The 18,143-nt window shown below is 53.6% G+C and overlaps 1 protein-coding gene across 3 annotated transcripts in view; it reads right to left on the reverse strand.

The window, feature by feature from the left end:
- LHX2 (LIM homeobox 2) overlaps positions 1–14,870 on the reverse strand; it is a 32,613-nt gene extending 17,743 nt beyond the window's left edge. The window contains exons 1-2 of one of the 3 annotated variants that reach the window (XM_043917747.1): positions 14,723–14,870; positions 104–306 (exon numbers count right to left, since the gene is read on the reverse strand). In XM_043917747.1, coding sequence (XP_043773682.1) covers positions 104–303 — 200 coding nt within the window. In that variant the 5' untranslated portion in view covers positions 304–306; positions 14,723–14,870. Of the gene's footprint in view, positions 1–103; positions 307–1,813; positions 2,826–13,911; positions 14,480–14,722 lie in introns of those variants that run through there. The other 2 variants (XM_043917748.1, XM_043917746.1) reach the window with 2 other exon arrangements.
- Between the last annotated feature and the right edge of the window lie 3,273 nt (positions 14,871–18,143).

The raw sequence follows: 18,143 nt of genomic DNA on the forward strand, positions 1-18,143 counted from the left end.
GAAGGGGGGAACCTACGTAGAGAACCCTCCCTTGGGACAAGACTGCATCCGAGACCAGGGGTCCTGGGTGCCCCAGGGCGGTGGGTCCCGAGATGGGGGCTACCTGTAGTAGTCTTCCTTGCAGTAGATGCTTCCATCCTTGCTGAAACAGGTGAGCTCCGACTCCAGGTTGAGCTTGCACTCGCAGCACTTGAGGCAGCGCATGTGCCACTGCTTGTCCACCGCCAGCAGGTAGTAGCGGTCGGAGATCTTGCCCCCGCAGCCGGCGCACAGCGCAGCGCGGTCACTGCTGATGGACGGCATGGTCTGCGGAGGGAGGGAGGCGCGAGACCGCAGCGCCTGCGTCAGCCTGCGACCCCACCGCCGCCGCGCCGCGGGAAACGGGCACGCACCCGCAGCTCCCTCGGGGGATCAAGCTAGCCCTAAACGCAGCGGGGTGGCTGCCAGGGTGTGTGGTTCGCTTCCTCCACGCCAAAAGGCCCATATCCAAGGGGCTCAGAACCCAGGTCCGCCCGTGCAGCCCAAGTCGGTCGCAGGCCCGGGACCGGCTGCTGGCCTGGCCAGACCTTCCTCCTTACTTCCCCCTCTTCCTGTCCCCTCTGCTCTTTTCCCGAAGGGCTCAAGCTTCGTTGGGGGACTGGATGGCTACTTCAGCCAAGCCCTCCAAAAGCTCTCCCCAAACTGTTTCTTAAAGAAGCCACTCTGCTGGGCCCCAAGAAAAGGAATAAGATGACCATTATAAAAGTCACCCTCCACACAGACTCCTCTCCACAGACTCGGTGGAGTTCTCGGCCCCTAACCCCAGTGATCTCTGGATTCTTAAACCGGAGGTTTAGGCCAGGGCAAATAGCGCGGGGCTGCCACTTCTGCCACATTGGCTGGGGCCCTCTTAGGTCCTGAGAGAGGGTGAGTGGGGTGCATGGGCACCCTCAAAGTCTCCCAATGCAGGACAGGCCCAATCCAAATCCTCTCCTAACCGAACTGACAGGCTGAGTGGGTACAACTCCGGAAGAAGAGCTTGGAAGCAGAGGCACTGGGGCTTCTCTTCTCGCACTCCAAGCAGAGAAGATTCGCTGCTGCTCCCCACCTCCTTGGCCTCTAAAGGTCACTGCGGGGCCTGGCTTGGGCAGTGTCTGTTTGTCTGGCCCCCAGGGAGGTCTGAGGCAAGGAACTGGCTATTTGGGGCTGAGCTGGTGGAGCCAGGTGTGGAGATCCGAATGGACTCTCCTTCCACAAGAACCAGGCCAGAGCCTGAACAGCCAGCCCTAACCGGTCCGAGTGGGGCCAGCCAGGAGGCCCGAGATGCGAACAACGAAGAGCGCTGGACTGGAAGACTTCGACCCCTGAAATTGCGCTGGGATAGGAACCCCGATTGCCAGGAGGCGGAAAGTAGCTCCAGTCGGCTGGAGACCCCGGTGCTGCGGGGCTGGTTCGTCCTTCCCCGCGCCGAAGGCGGCCAGAGCCGAGCGTTGGAGGAGAGCGCGGGGTTGGCGACCAAAGAGCCCCTTGAAGTGAAAAGAGAGCCATCGGGCGGCGGGTAGGACTTCGCTCCCACTTCGGGAGAAATGCTCTCTTCCACCTTTAGGGTGTGAAATTTCGGTCTCAACCTTGTTTCCCTCCTCCGCCCCAGCAGCCGGGTTTCCCGTGAGCCGGGAGCTACGGGCCTTGCATCCTGTCCGCAGATCCCCAGCGTCCAGTCCCGCGCGGCACGAAGAACACTCCCCAAAGTGCCCCCAAACTTAGGAGAGCAAAGGCGCAGACCGATCCGGCCGCGTCCCAGCTTCTGGCCCGGACCCCGCAGCCGTGCGCCTACCGTCTCCGTGTCGCCGCGGTCGATGGCGGAGCTGATGGCGGGAGCCTCGCTCTTGGCCCTGCGGTCCATCTCGTCGATGACCCCGTGCACCTCGGGGCCCGACAGGCTGTGGAACAGCATCGCGGCGGGACCGGCGGGGCCGGGGGCGCGGCTCCTCCGCGGGAGGGCTTGCCCCCCGCCTCAGCTGCCTGGCGCTCCCCGCGCTAACGGGCCCGGTGCATCGCCACCGCGGCCCCGGCCCCGCCCGAGCTCGGCTGTGCCCCCAGGCCGGGCTCTGGGCCCCGGGCGCCCGCGGGCCAGGACGCCTCCCGCCGAGGCGCGGGGGCAGCTACATCGCGGGGCGCCTGGGCGGCGGCGCCAAAGCCAGGGTCACAAGGGCACGGGGCGGGTAGGGGGGGAGGTGGGGTGCGGGAGGGGGCAAGAGACCGGGGCAGAGGTCGGCGCCCGCCGCGGGCGCTTTCACGCCGCGGGCATCACCCGCCCGGCTTCGGCGCCCCGGGCGCAAAGCAGGAGCGCAAACTCTGCCCGAGGCGGCGACGGCTGCGGTCTGGGCTCACTGGGGAGCGACTAGGTGCCCGCGGCGGCCCAGCTGCCTGGACCTCTCCCCTCCCCGGGGTGTGCCCCCAGCCCAAGGCGACCCGCTTAGGAGCTGGGTCGGCTACGGGAGTAGGGGTTTCTCCGGAGCCAGCGAGCCGAGCGGAGACACCGGGAGAATTGAAGAGGAGGAGGAGGAAGAGGAGGAGGCGGAGGTGGAGGAGGAGGAGAAAAAGGAGGAGGAGCAGAGTGGGAGGAGGAGCCGCCGGCCGCGGGCCCCGCCGCGCGCAACGCTCTCCAAGAGCGCGCCGAGCCCAGCCCCGGCTCTGCAGTCCGCGCCAGCCAAGCGTCCGCGCCTTTTCTACAGCCGCGCCTGACATCACGTCCTGCCGCCGCGCCATTGGCCGCCCGGCACCCCGGGCCCCGGCAGCGCGTGCTCCGGGAAGGCGGGAGACCCGAGAGGGAGGGGAACCGCAAGAGGAGGAGAGGAGCGACGAGATGGTGGGAGCTGGTGGGCGAGGCTGGGGGGCGGGGGCGGGAGCCAGCGAGGGAGGAGGGGGAGCGCGGGGTTTGGAGTTTTAAGCTACAAACAGTTTGCTGCGATTTTCTTCGGGAAGGAAAACTAAACCTTCTCTCCCCGCCGTCTCCATCCTAAGAAGGCGCAGCCGCCAGAAGATGCTTGAGGAAAGGCTCCCTCGGGTAATCCCTCGGCCCGGAGCCGCCCCTCGGGCACCGGCTGGGGAGGCCTGGGAAGGCCGGCCTGAAGCAGAGCTCGGGGAGCCTTCGGCCGCTTCCCGCCGAGTCCTGCCTTCCGCCCGGGCTTCGCGCCGCGGGGCTGCGGACTGCCGCGCGGCTGCGGACTGCCGCGCAGGCCTCCCGCGGACCCGGCTGAGCCAGAGCGGCAGAAACCGGCGGGAGCTGTGGCTCCCGGGGAGGGCGGCCAGTCAGCTTACCCTGGCTCCAAGCGAGCTACGGCCCAATTAATGGCCTGGCGTGTAGTTCCCACTCGCCCTTCCTGTTCTCTCTCCAACCTGGAAGAGTGGGTGCCAGCGTGGCTTTACGAACTAGAAAGTCATGGGTTCTGATCCTAGTTCTGCCGCTGACTTGCAGTGTAACCTTCGGCAAGTGACTTAACTTCCCTACGCCCGTTTCTGATCTTTTAAGTGCGGATCAAGAAAGCCCTCTCCACGTGGATGTGATGAGCGAAAGAGATCACGAATGTAAAATGCCTGGAACATAGTAGGCACTAGGGAAATTCTTTCATCCCTTCCTTTCCTCTCTTCTTCCCTTTAAAAACTTTCCCACTCAGCTACATTAGACATCAGCGAGGTTCTTAAAAACCACAGGCCCATTGCGCTGTCCGCTGGGTGCCTCATGCCACAGACAGTTATTGAAGGGCATCCTTCCTGCAGCTTGGCTGCAGCACTTCAACAACCTGGCCTGCCGCAAGAGTCCCAACTACCACCCCCAGCCCCAGACTTCAAGCTCCCCCAAGAGACTCTTGGGAGTGACGGGATGGGTGATGAAGAGGGATTTAGGTAATAAAAAGCGATTGTAGGTAAAAACTGAATGAGCTACTTAGTTACAGAATCCCAGTCTCCTGGCTCTGCCTTGGAGGCGGTTCGTGTGCAGTGACTAGCTTGCCAACAGGAGGTAAGGGGCTAGCCAGGATCTGTGTAGTCTACCTTACAGAGCATAGAACTGAGGCTGTACAAAACATACTTTTACACAAGTCTTACATAAATTTCAAACAACTCCATGTGAGCTTGTAATGCCCAAGCACAGACATGTTCATTTGTGCAAAATGCACATGTTCATCTTCGTTGGCAAACACCTCGAGTGTAAGTATACAATGCCAGGCAGGAGGATGCATCTATACACTGGAAAATTGCAGTTATAGGTACTCTCAGACAACTCTATGGAGATCCCTGCGTAGGACTCTCTGAGGCCATGCTTTGCATATTTGCAAAACTCTCGAAGTTACAAGAATGTGTGTACACGCACAGATGCCCTCAAATGAGGAACGGACCATCAACGCAAAGATGCGCGTGCGCGAGTGTTCACACAGACGTGTGTGCTCTAGCGCCTGCACAAGGCCAGCGCCCAGGCACACTGACGCCTGCACGCGTACACATAAGCATGTTTTACTGACGCATCTGGGGCACTTTCTTCAAAGAAAGGAGGGAATGAAAATCTAATCTGGGAGTCACCGGGGTTCATCGGGAGGTTGCCCAACGGGTAGGAAGAAAATTGTAACAACACTTGAGCATTTGTCTGTGGTACAGCTCTGTGCCCAAGCTGGAAGGATGCAATACGTTTCCTAGAACTCGAGGGGCTGGATCCCTTCGGAGCTGCAGGGCGGGGGGAGGAACACTCGGGTACTCTTGCCGCGGGCTTCCCCAGAAAGGTGGAAACACACCCTGAGGCTCTTCACTTCCCCCGTGTCTGTACGCACACGCTTTCTTCGCCACCTCTCTGACCAACACTCCACACCCACCGCCGATCGACCCCGAATTCCCTGGCACTCAGGATTCCCGCCGGGTGCGCCCGCCTATGTATCCCTCCGTGTCTGGCTGGGACGCGCTCGGGTCGGCAAAGGGCTCAAACTTCATTTCCCGCCACGGGATCTGGGCGCCCCTCCCGCCCCCCTCCAGCCCTGAGTTCAGAGGCCGGTAACTTTGCTAATCTCCCCCAGCGGCGAGGGGGACGTCGCACAACCGCTGAGCCCTGTCCGCGGAGACTAAACAAGGAGAGGAACAGGCTGTAAACACACATCCTGACACGTGAGTGACATTTACACGGTGCAAGAAGCCGCAGCCGCGAGGATGGCGGCGGGTGGGGGGAGCAAGCATCCGCAGGTAAATGGAACCTTCGGAAGCGCCGGAAACGGAGGCCCCTCGACGCCCCTCCCCCAGGTAGGGGAACGGACTCCCCAGGTCGCCTGAACCTGCCTTCTGTGGGAGGTGACAGGTGAACGGAATTCAGGTCTGGCTACTCTAGCCGCTGCCTACCTCCCCACCATCTGCTTCCTCGCAGACAGGCAGACCCGGCGCATAATGAGGTAGCAGCCTCCAGCCGGCCACCGTGACTAACTCAGAACAAAAGCTCTCCCTCCACGCCTCTTCCAACAAAGGGGCCACCAGCCCCGGCGCTCCCCGAAGGCTGCGGGGCTCCGGGCTGCCGGCTGCGGAGCTGCCGCTCGCAAACTTCCCGGGGCTCCCGGGGCTGCCGGCGCCACGGAGCCGGGGCCGCGGAGGGAGGAAGCACATGCCGCCCAGAGAAAGTGAGGCCGGGCCTGGCGGGGGAAGAGGGGGCGGGAGCCGGGCAGCCGCGGAAGGAGGGTGATTGATCAGTGCGCGGTTCCCGGCGCTCTGTCCCGTTATTAGAGGCGGCCAAAGCAGGGCCACGCAATAACCTCCGAATCGCCAACTAATTGACGCTGCAGGCAACTACTTCATTGTGCGCGCTGGTTTTATGTCTTCATAGCCGGTGATTGACAAGGTGTAATTAGTCATCTCACTCGGTGATAAACATGGGCACCCTCCTCCCGCGGCATCAGGCCGTGTGTACCAGCAGAGGAAGCGATAGTTGACGCTGATATACCATTAAATCAAAATGAAGACGTTCAGAAGTGTGTGTTTGCTGTGACGCTCTGATGGTTTATTTCTCAAATACGGCACCAACAGATTTACTTGATTTGCAAGTTAACTACAACATTAACTGGTTTTATTTATTTTGCCTCTTCTTTCCTTTTCCTAGGCAGGGATGTTGCTCTTGGAGAATGTGAAGACAGTTTGCTTCTTGACAAGCGAGCGAACGGGCGCCCAGATTTTTGCAGCCTCTCGAGTCTCTCCCGAGGGAAAGGCAGGCAGAGAAAACGCCTGATTTGGGAGCCACCAGGGAAGGATTCCGTGCAGGGGGAGCCGCCCTCTTTGGCCCCAGACCGGCCTGCCGGGGACCCCCTTTGGGCATAGCCAACGGATGACCTGAAACACTGAGGATGGTTCTGGGGATTGGGGTGGGGAAAGCCTTTTGGATAATAACTGCAAAGAAGAAAGAGGCGAAGACAACTGTTTCTTCTCTGCCTTGCAGCAGGAGGAACTGTGTTCTTAAAGCTGTTGGCTGCAGTCACAGGGCCAGTTGCCTGCCTCCGTTCCCTGAGTAAAGTGTAATGTCTCCTGTTTTCAGGGTTGCACCCTTCAGCAAATTATATATCTTGCTCGACTGTGAAATAGGTCTTGCTAAGGAAGTGTGTGTGTGTGTGTGTGTGTGTGTGTGTGTGTGTGTTTATGGGGGTGTGTCTCTCTACAGTGAGGCTGCTACTAGAGGTGCTAGTTATTCATTTCAAAAACCTGGTGGTTAAAAACTTTAAAAAGGGAGGGATCATTGCTGGTTGGGCTCCCTGGGATTGCTGGGGTCTGTCTTGACTCTAATTCTCAGTAGAGAATGGCATGGACTGAACAAAACTACCACCAACTGAAAGCCCACTGCCAGTGTATCACACAGGCCCCCAGGAACCCCCCAGTGGGGAAAGCTCCCCTTTCTTTCCCCTTCTCTCTAACCTCTGTCTTGAGTTTGCTTAGCAGAGGAATGATGATTCCTTGCCACTATGCAGGAATGTGGGGTTGTGGACATCTCCAAGAAGAGATAGGGTGAAGCTGAGTCACAAGGATGGCAGAAAAGCTCCATATTTTCAAAAATGACCCCCTTCTACCCAGGCATGGGCAGGGAAGGCAAAGAGGGGAGTGTTTTATACTGATGTGAGAGGCTGTCAGTCAGCAGCAAATCAGCTCAGGCATGGCCACTTTATGAAATCAACTCTTTGCCTTGGTCAAACCTTACCAAAAATCTTCTGGTTACTCCTACTGACAATATAAATTAGCTGGTCCTTAGTTTTTTCGAGGAAGAACACCATGTCTGTTGATAGATAAATGGCTTGGCCCGACTCAGGCAGAGAGGAGCCCAATTCCTCCTCCTCTTATCCCTGCAGCGATCTGAACAGTTCCGAAACCGCCTCCCAGGGCGTCAGCTGAGCAGGTTGGGGAACTAACCAGGGCCCTCTCTCTAGGGCCCTGTTAAATGCGCTGAACTTAAAATGAAACACGAAGTGTGAATTTCAGGTTTGAACATGATGCATCAGGAAACGTGGAGGTTGGCAGCCCTTTTCTCCCTCCTGCCTTTCGGTAGCAGGTATTAATATTGTATTAAATGTTATGAGAAAGTAAGGGCTGCGGAGAGGAATGTGCTCAGATGCAATTTTGTCAAGGTTTTTATCTGTGATTATGATTCCAGATGTAGAAACTCCCGGAGGAGGGAAATGAGGGGCTGCTGGCGTGTGACATGTGTTTTAAGGTGTTTGGCAGTGTTTCTCAAAGTGGTGACAAAATGTTCAATTTTATTACAGGAAATCGGCAAAAGAAATATGAATATACTAGGCTGGAGAGTGTTCATCTCAGCAGAGGATTTACCATTATTGATTAGGGCGGGGAAAGTTTGTATCTGGGTCCCCTTAAATCACATTGTCAACAATGTAAATCTGTCAGATCAGATTATTCTGAAAGCACTATTTTAACAAAATACACAATAGCTAATTGCATCTCTCTACCTTCTAATTTCCATGCAAGATGCAAACTGCCCTGGAAGCACACACAAAAAGTAAATATTGCAACGTGTCATTTTTAAAAACTGGTGTACCTACCACCATTGCTTGAGAGTAATTCTTCTTAACCTAACCCAGAATACTACTCAGTCCTAGAAGGGACCCTAGTCCTAGAATTTTGCTCATTCTGTTAGTCTGGTTGCTTTTTAGGTAGGAGCACACCTAACAGCAATGAATTTCCTCACACAGGGAACCACATTTTGCTAAAAGGAAAATCAGGAAGATTGTATGGGGGAAAAAAAGTGGGGATGGGGGAGGAAGCAGCTGAACTCTTGACTGAGAACTCTTGTATCTACATGCGTTTGAGCCTGGAAAAATTCCTACCACAGTCTTTTCTCCATTCAGAGACATCTCTGCCACTCTCTCTGACAGCAGGACACCCCTAAACTCTATTTCCAAGCAAAGGTTCCCTCATAAACATTTTATGAGCTTCACATACACTAATCGACGCGGGTACCCAGCCAGCGCTGACTAGACTGGAGGAGGATTTGGTAAACATTTCCATAGAACAAAAAGAGGGGGTTTTGGCTAAAGATGCTGGACTTGGCTCTCCCATGAGTCCTCAACCAGAGACTCAGCAGACACAGGACACATTACTGCATATGGATTGCCCCACATCTCGCACATGCAGTCTGGTCTGTCAGCCCATTTCCCGAAGCTCACAAGTATTCAGCCCCAGCCCTTCCTACATCCCGGCTAAAGAATGTTGATTTTGGCTTCCCAGCCACTGGCACTATTTTACCATCACAAAACATACTGGTTCCTAGCACAAATCACACCTTCCTGGGAAGGAAGAAGGTTCTCCTGTGAGGTGGTACATTTCCGAGGGGAGCAGTGAGGTTGCACGGAAGGGAAATGCTCAGCAAGGCCACCATCTCTCCCCGCGCCTTCAGCAGAGCCCTTTCTCCACCCCAGCCCAACTTTCCACTGGCTTGATTAGCAAACCTCTACTGCTATTTGGGGAGCTGGCATTGTCTCCTTAGGTGAGGAACGAGTCATTTCCCACATAAGCTTCAACCGAAGCCCAACCTCTTGCCTCCTCCCCCATTTTTATTCTTCCATTAATTAAAACAACTAATGTTCCATCGATTATCTTTGCATGAATGAAAATCATTACGGGCCCTTGCAGGTATATGGGAAATTCTGTTTGCTCAAGTATTCACACTTTGATTTCCAATAGACTCATTTTCCCAGGCATAAAGAAATTCAAACAAAACAAAACAAAAACAAAAACAGAATCTCCTGACACTTTGCAGTAAAGCATGAAGACGGGTAGTAATGAGCTTGTGCCGATCTCTTGCAGGAAGGAATGCTCAGATGGCCCTGTTTTAGAGCTGAATTGTACTATCTGGTAAAGGCTTCTAGACAGTTAAGGCAAATGTGGATAGGTCATCAGACCTAGATTTTGAATTTGTGCTTGTGTTGAAGCAGATGAGCTCATCCAAATTTACTTTTAAGCGACCATCAGTCCTCAAAAGTAAAAAGGCAGGGGACAATCATCTCTGTTTGGAATTTCCCGGCTAGTTGGCCATTTCAGCTTGCATCTCCATTTCTGGGGGCTGCCATAATTAGAGCGATCTATTTTGCATTTACTTCTCTTTGCAAGCACTACATTATTCACTCTTTCCTGTGCTTATTAAACAGTGCCACCTGCACCAAATTCAACAAAGCTCTTCCATCAGTCAGCCCAGTAAGGATCCCAGACCATATATTATCATTAATTGAAGCTCAATTGAATAGTTGACGATAGAGGCATGAGTAAAAGCAACACATTTTCTAGGACCTGCTCATAAGAAATGTTCGAGGCAAAAAAAAAATATTCCCCAAATTGTCATTTTTTACAAACTCATTTCATTCTCTCTGTATAGTAATTCAAGCAGCAATTAGCAAGTCTTTTAATTAATGAACTATTCCCTGTATGTCACCAAGGTGCCTGCAGCACAAATGTCCTCCTCCTTAAGGCACTAGCAAATGCAGTCAATATTTTGTCACCCAAAGCCTTCGAAGCTGACCACCTCGATAGCCCTAATACTATCAAAAGCATCTGAAGAGGCAGGGACAAGGCTGGGAGGCAGAGGACAATCTTGAGAAAACTAGCCGTGGATAGCCTGAATCCAGAGAGAGGGAGTGGCAGGAAGAAGGGATCCAGAGACAGAAAAGAAAGGTAGAAAATGAGTGTAGATAGATACCAGCGGTTAAAGAAAAGCCCAGAAAGTTTCTAGCAAAGATGGGACCATCTCTGAGTCTCAGCTATAACAAACCCCATCTAAATGCTGATGATTTACACATTTTTAAGAGCATCAAACCTCCCTGTGCCTTGTGCTTTAAAAAGCTCTCTGCTTTGTTCAAAATGCTGCTTATCTTTGGCATTGTCAACAGCTCTGCATCTGGGAGAGATTAATTAAGTGATAGGTCAGGCACAATGAGGTGAAGGGGCATGTCCACCCAATCAGGACTGATTCATCCATTTCTAGGTGAATCAACTTTGTTGAGGGATGCCAATTTCAGTTCCATTTTCAGGGAGGATTTATCAATAGGAATGCCTGAGCTCCCCTAGCGAGGGGCTCTTAGATGGAAAAGGTATTTCCAGACAGAAAAATCTAAAATCCACACTCTCTTTTACAGATGTGAAACCAAAACGTAACTATAAATTGTCTGTAGGCTTAAGTTTCACTGATCTAGGTAAAGGCTGATATTCTTGAACATGACCTTTTACAAAACAGCTAATTGGATGATTACAAATAAGACTGCCATGCAACACAATTTTAAAAAATAAAGACTTTGCTTTCTTCTCTCCCCCTTCTCAACTGTTCCTCATTGTCTCTTCCTTTCAAAGTCCACTTTTAATTTCTAGAGGCAAAGTGAAAGAGACAGGAAAAAGAGGAGGAAAGAGAGAGAGAGAATCTAAGAGAAATAGAGAGGTTGTCTAAGTGTTCACTGAATTTTTCCAGACCAATTAGAGGTTATCTTTAAATCTTCACCCCTCCATGTCCCCCACACTTTTCTAAAAAATCTTTAGTGAGAAATCAGCTAATTGGAAAAGCCATGTGGCCAGTTCACCCTGTTCCTAACCAGAAGGGTTTTAAGGACCTTGGATCCTACTCCCCAAAATGACACTCTCCCCATCTCTTCAGCAGCATGTCAGTCTGGGTCAAAATTCTGGTTGCCTCTGTGTGTTGGGGGGTGGATGGGTGGGTCAGAGAGAGACAGAGACAGAGAGGGAGGTAGACTCCCAGCCTGTGACTAATGCTCAAGTAAAGTGACTATTTTGAGTAGACCCCAAACAAAACACTTGGAATATTTTTACTCAGTTCGTGAACACCCCTGGCAAATGAAGTTCTCCTTTTACAAGGCGTGGTGGGGTGGGGGTTGGGGTGGGGGGAGGAGTAAACAATGGTTTGTGTTTTTTGTAACTGACCAACCATTTCCCCTTCTCCAAAGAAATGTAGAATGCCAGTTTCTTAACTATCCAATTCTTTAAATCATCTGGGATCCATCTATATTTATAAAACTGAGCAGAAACACTTAACAGCCTGATCAATAGCCATTGACCATCAGTGCACCTCACACCCTAACATGCACAGCTTGATCATGTATATTTGATCATCGAAAAATTCAAAGCACCTTTCAGCAGTGTATCAAGCTCCCCATAAAACAGTCTATCTTTTTCTGTGGTCTTAAAAAGAGTGTTAGTTTCTCTCTCTCCTGATTTCATCTATTTACACACACACACACACACACACACACACACACCCCTCCCTTCCTGGAGAGTTTATTGCTCATATATTTGATGAAGAACAAGGTAATTAACTGTGAGGCTGTACATCTGGGTGGTACTTCATATCCACTGTAATAATAAAACATTTTTTCCCCATTTTAGCAGAAGAAAGGCTAGTCCTGCCCACAGATTCAGAGGACCCCAGAGTCTCCATCTGCAAAGCCTCCTTGTTATAAATCCTGCCTCCCTCTTAAGTGATGGCACGCACAATTGCACCAAGGGGCACTAAGTGTATCTGTAAAAAAAAAAAAAAAAAGCATCATTGGAAAAGCTTGTCCCTTCTCCGAGATTCAGCATCAGATACTAGGGGTTTGGAATAAACCGGGCTGGCTCCTCTGTCCCTAGTCTCTTTGGCAGGAAACGGGAACAAGAGTGCAAAAGGCTTGTCCTAGGAAGAGACACAAGTAGAAGGGGTATATTTTGGGATCTCAAGGGCTGATCTCATGTCCTGAGCACATGCCACTAAGCTCCAATATCCCCAAAAAGGACTCAGCCCTGCAGACTTTTCTGATATTCTGAGGTCAAAATACCAGAAACTGGTTCTAAGTTTCTCCAGTCTGTCGAAACCGCTCCAATCATCGGGTCAGAGGAATACCAGCTGGCAAGCCTGCTCAGTCTGCAGCACAGTCTTTCTAACCCCAACCTCGGAGACCACCTCCCACCCCCACCCCCAGCCAGCAAAACAAATTACCTGCAGAACCTCCCATTTCTGGAGTCCCCTGCTCTGTATTCCGAATTGTGCCCAGAACAAATTTCTCGGGGCCCTTCCTTCTAAAAGCAGCAGCATCTGGGCAGAAGCTCCCTCCTTTATATGCGGGGGGGGGGGGGGGGGGGAGACTTCATATGATAATACATGTAATATGATATGGAATGACAGAATGCATGACAGTTGCCCATAATACGGAGAAGTCAGTCAAAGGACAGAGGGGACATTTGGATAATTACCATCCATTGGCTAGTCAATCACGCGAACAGAGAGAAACTGCACAAAACCCACAATGGAGTTGGGAAACAAAAGAGACCCGAGCCAGACTCAGGATTAACCGGTCTAAAGCGATCTAAATGCTTTTGTATCTGAAGAACTGAGGCTCCTAGGTTGCCCCCCTTCCCACTCCCAGGGAACTAATTGCGGGGATCAGAGTTAAAGCCCTCTCCCTCCGTTCCCCTTTCTCTTTGTAGACTGCTCACCACGCAGAAAAAAAAAAAAAATGATTTCTCTCTCTGTGTTCATTAAACTATTTTAAAGTTAAAGGGGTGGGGGAGGGAGGCTCCATGTGGGCCCTCAGCCCAGAAGCTGGGGTTCTTCAATCTTGGAAAAGGCTGGGACAGTCTCAGTTGGTCTCAATTCTTTGTTTCTGGGTGAAGTCTTCCCTCCTCTCCCCGGAAAACAGATGCCCCATTCACCTGGGCAGCTGCCCTTTGCCTGGAGGCTAACGGGGATGGCTAGTACCTGTTTTGGGTGAGGAGTGCCCATAACTGGCTCCTGCATCAGAAAAAGACAGGTCCATCCCCTCGTTGAAAACTCAAATGGAGTCAGCATCTTCAGAATTAAACGGTGTGAAAGGGTGACAGAGAAGGAAGTCTAGCCTTCATAATGGGTAAGAGAGAAGACGGTGGTAAATTGTGAGAAGAGAGAATCTGCTTCTCAACTGGGGAGTGAGAAAGAGGAAGAAAATCCTTCTCAATGGGGCAGGGAGAGACTATGCTTACTTGGGGAACGGGATGAGAAGAGATTCCTGCCTGAAAAAGAAAGAGGCAAAGAGGTGATTCCTTAAAAGAGACAGAGGAAAACGGTCCCATAAATTTTTAGAGACCCTGAGATGAAGGTGAGAGAGGAGGAGAATTCCTTAAAAGATAAAAGATACGGGCAGAGACGTCTGTCTGAGAGAGAGACCCCCGAGTTCCAGGGCGGAAAGACGGGCAACTCTCTCACCCATAAATTCCCACCGGGTCCTCCGATGCGATTCTAACTCGCCCAGCGCCCTCCCGGCCCGCGGGGCTCGCGTATCCCGGCTCGGTGGCAGCGGCGTCTTCCAGTCCCGGCCCGCGGTTGCCCGCCGTGCCCCCGTCCGCACGCGGCCCCGGCGCAGCCCCCTGCCCCTCGGGGCGGCCGAGGAGCCCTCTTACCTTTCCGAGTCCTCCGCCGCGGGTGTGGCCGGCTCGGCGGGCGGCCCCGGGCCAGGGCCGAGGGGCGAGGGGAGGGGGCGCAGGGCTGGCGGGGAGCGGCAGGGTTAGGGCCGGGGGGGCTGGCACGGTGCCCAGGGGGGGCGAGGGGGCAGCGGGCAGCCCCAGGGCCCGCGGGCGAACACGGCCGAGCCGGAGGAGGGGCGCGGAGCGCGGGGCCGAGGAGGGGCGCCGGGGCCCGGGGCGGGGGGCGGGGAGCTCCAGCCTGCGGGACCGGCCCGGGAGCCGGGCGAGGCGCGGGAGGGAGGCCTCGCGCCCGGGTAAGCCGAGAACCCGGCGCGCGGATCCCCTTGGCTGACAAATCAATCAGGGCCCGCCGAGCCGGGGCACTGCTGCCGTCGCTGCGGGGCTCGCGGCTTCCCGGCCCGCCCCGCGCCGCCAGCTGCCGGCCACCTCGGGTCCGCACCGGCCGGCGTCGCGGGCGGGGCGGCGGTCATCAGGCTGCGGGCGCGTGCGGCCCTGGCGGGGGCTGGGGCCCGCGCGGCGCCGCATCCCGGCCTCTCCTCTCCCACCCGCCGCCCGCCGCCCGCCCGCGCCCGCCGCGCGCTCCCCCCGCGCTCGCCCCGCACTGTCACTAGCTCGGGCCGTTCCGCCGGTCCGTCTCTGCCCGCCTCCTCGTGTGTCTCTCCATCTCCCGGTCTCTGTCGCGGTTCTCTGTCTCCCTTCCTCTCCCAGTCCCTCCCGCGGTCCCCAGCTCTTTTGCTCGCGGCGCCTCTGTTTTCTCTCTTTGCCTCCGTGATGCTGATTCTCTTACCCTCTCTCCTCGGTCGTTCTCACCATTATCTCCCACACTCTCTTCTTTCTTTCTTTCTGCCTCCCCTCACTCTCCACCCCTCCTTGCTCCCGGTGCTCAGGAGGACTATGTATCTCTCCCGCCTTGAAGCAGCAGCCCCAGCCCCGGAATCAGAACTTAGTCCATTTCTCTGCTCTGAGACCTAGGACCAGTCACTTCCTCCCTCCCAGCTGCAGTTTCCGTGTCTGAAAGGAGTTAATAAGTCGCTCTCGGTGATGTGGTTGGGAGGGGCGCCGCCGCGGGGAGGGCAGGCGGGAAGTGTTCCTGGACTCTGGTTGTCCCTCTTGGAGTTCATACTTAACCAAGTGCAGCAGCCACTGAGGCAGCCGCCTGGCGTCTAGGGCTCACCAGGTGTCAAGTGTGCCCCGCAAAACCAGTCGCCCAGCCTCCTGGGCCAGACAGGTACCAAAAGGCCAGGTCAGCAGAGAAGGTCAAGCGTGGGGTCTCAAAAGCCAAAGGTGGGTTCTTCTGGGGTCTGGAAAGCCTCTTGCGAGAAACATCTGTGATCTCCAGGGCAGATCTCAGAGATGGATTCAACATCTCATGCTCTGGCACTTGCTGGTTCCTCCTTCACTGAAACCAAGCAGAAGGGCAACACACTCTCCTGTCCTTAAACCCAAGCAGGAAAAAAGCCTATTCCTCCCTAACTTCACACACACACACACACACACACACACTCTGAATGACTTATAAGCTTCAAAGATGTTTCCTGGATGGAGCATGACTTCAGAGACAACCTGTCTTGTGAATAGCTGTACCCTCAGTGTAATCCGCATTATGAATTTTTTGAGTAAAAGCTAGACAGAATAAATAACCTTTTATAGATATACGAGGCATACCGTGAATGATCCCAACCACAATCCTAAAAGAGAGGTAGTTACCGTTCCCGTTTCACAGGTGACGAAACTGAAACTTAGAGGGCTGTGACTTGCCCAAGATCACACACTGAGAGGTCTTGAACCCACATCAGTCTGTCTTCATGCAATTTGCAGGCTACCTAGGGAGAGAGACTCTGGATACCAATTCCATAATTATTTCATGCCAGTTGTACATGAAGGAGTAGAGAATACAGTTGAAACCAAACATCCAGGGAAACTGACCTGGGCTGGGGGCTCAGGAAGGGTTTTCTCAAGGTGAGACCTGAAGTCAGCTGTGGGGCTTGCAACTTGCAGAAACTGGGAATATGCTGTTAAAGAGAGAGTTCTTAGAAGAGTGATCAGCAAGCTCAGGGGTGGGGTGGGGGGGGGGTTGTTTGGAGAGGCAGAAGGGAGTATCCCTAGAAAGGCCAGTGTAGCTGAAGCAGAAGGAATGAAAGGGATGAGGCTGGAGAGGTGGGCGGGGCCAGGTAGAGACGGGGAGGAGCTTATAGATGGAGGAGGAGCCTGGCCAGGCCTCAGTGTTTCCCTATGAGCCCTTATTTCCCTTTTCTTAACTGGAAGCCAAGTGAAGCCAGATTCAGTCCCCATAAATGTCCTCTGCCTGTAGTCTGTCTCAGGGAGTTGTCGTCTCTTGTCCTTCCCTCTGCCCTGTCCCAGCACTGTCCACCCGCAGTGTCATTGCTTGCCTTGGCATCTGTGCTGCCCCAGGAGCATGGCCCCCTCCCAGACCACATATCAGAATGGTTCCTTCCTCTCTGTGCCCTTTACAGTCAGTCTCAAAGGAGTGTCCTCAGCTGGCATTTGTTGTTGGAACGAACAGTCAGGAGCTGTTGAGAGCCTTCTGTGTGCCAAGTTCTGTGCTGGGCACTGCCCTTGCCTTCCCAAAGTGCTCGTTTCATGGGGGAGACACTTTTTTTTGTTTGTTTGGCTGTGCTGGTTTTTCGTTGTGGCACGTGGGCTTCTCTCTCTCTGGTTGTGGTTCATGGGCTGGGTTGCCCTGTGGCATGTGGGATCTTAGTTCACTAACCAGGGATCAAACCCTTGTCCCCTGCATTGGAAAGTGGATTCTCAACCACTGGGCTACCAGAGAAGTCCCAGGGAAGACACTTTTGAACACATAGAACCATAATGACCATAATGAAGGGGATTTGGGGCGTGGGACCGGAAGCTGTTTAAGGCCAGGCCTATTCTGGTCTGCTCACCTTGTACAGTCTTCAGGAGGTCGCACAGGGCCTGGCAGAAGGTCGGCACTCAGTAACATGCATTGAGAGGATGGATGAAAAGGAAACGTGAAGCTTAAATGCAGAAGGACTAAGGATAAACAGGAGGTAAGTGAGGCAGGAGAAAGGATGAGGAGACTTGTCTGTGAAGATCTAGCTAAGAGCAATACACACACAGGAGGAAACAGGAGGATCTGTACAGAGGGAGGGAGCTAATGCTTATTGAGTTCCTCCTCTGGGCCAGGCAGGATCTGTGCATTTTTTGTACAGTTATCTTGACTAACCTTCACAGCACCACTGTCTTAGAGGCACCATTGCTCTCCCTTTTCTGAGTAAGCATTGGAGTCCAGAGAGGTTAAGTCACCAATCTGAGGTCACACAGCTAGTAAAAGCCTGCATCCAGATGTGAACCCAGGTCTGCCTGCTTCTCTCCACTAAAAAGTGGAAGCAAAGGAGGAGGAAGGAGATGGCTGAGAACAAAAGAAGAGCAGTGGTAAAGGAGTGAGCTTTACGAGTAATTTTTCAGCTTAAAAACAATTCCCATTTCCCAGCCCTGCCGAGGCTGCTGCGGCGGATCTGAGACGCGCCGGCCCTCTGACTCGCAGGAGCCTGTCGAGGGGCCCTGGCGAGCTGCTTCGAGCTGCTTCAAAGCCGGCCTCTTCAGTACAGGCGCTTTTAAACTTCACACGGGAAACTTTCCAGGGCTGACTTTTTGCACTTTGTTTCCAAATCAAGAGATGGGGAAGTCCCTGTCAGCCCAGCAGGGAGGAGATCTCACTGAGAGACTGACTCTGGGTTTCTGGGCTTGGCATTAGGCTCCCCCACCTCCCAAGGGAACCTGGAGGGTGGGGCAAGGGGCAACCTGTCCCCTGCCCTCAATGGGTTCCCAGAGAGAATTCAGGGTGTGGGCTTGGCAGCCGACCCCTCCTGGGGGATGAGCCTTCTTTTCCTGTGTTCTTCTAAGTCTGGTTTCTCATTGGGTTCCTGGTGGTGTTGGCTGACAAGGTGTGACCAGCTTACAGGGGTCATGTGTATGCCTTGCTCTTCTCTGCCCAGCAACCTCCAAACCAAAACATGCCATCTGTCATCTTCTGATCACCGTTGTGAGAAGTGACGAGGGTCTTCCTAACCCTCAGCTCCCTCTGATTTTTGGAATTCAGACTTGGATTTTGGATGTACATCAAGAGGCTGGCTCCATGCATTTTAATTAAGCTGTCTTTTTTCATTTATTACTAATACACTCCTCTTAACTATGATTTATTTGTTAAACAAAGCACCATAAGC

Source organism: Cervus elaphus, chromosome 11, assembly GCF_910594005.1.
Source record: "Cervus elaphus chromosome 11, mCerEla1.1, whole genome shotgun sequence".
Lineage (NCBI taxonomy): Eukaryota > Metazoa > Chordata > Mammalia > Artiodactyla > Cervidae > Cervus > Cervus elaphus.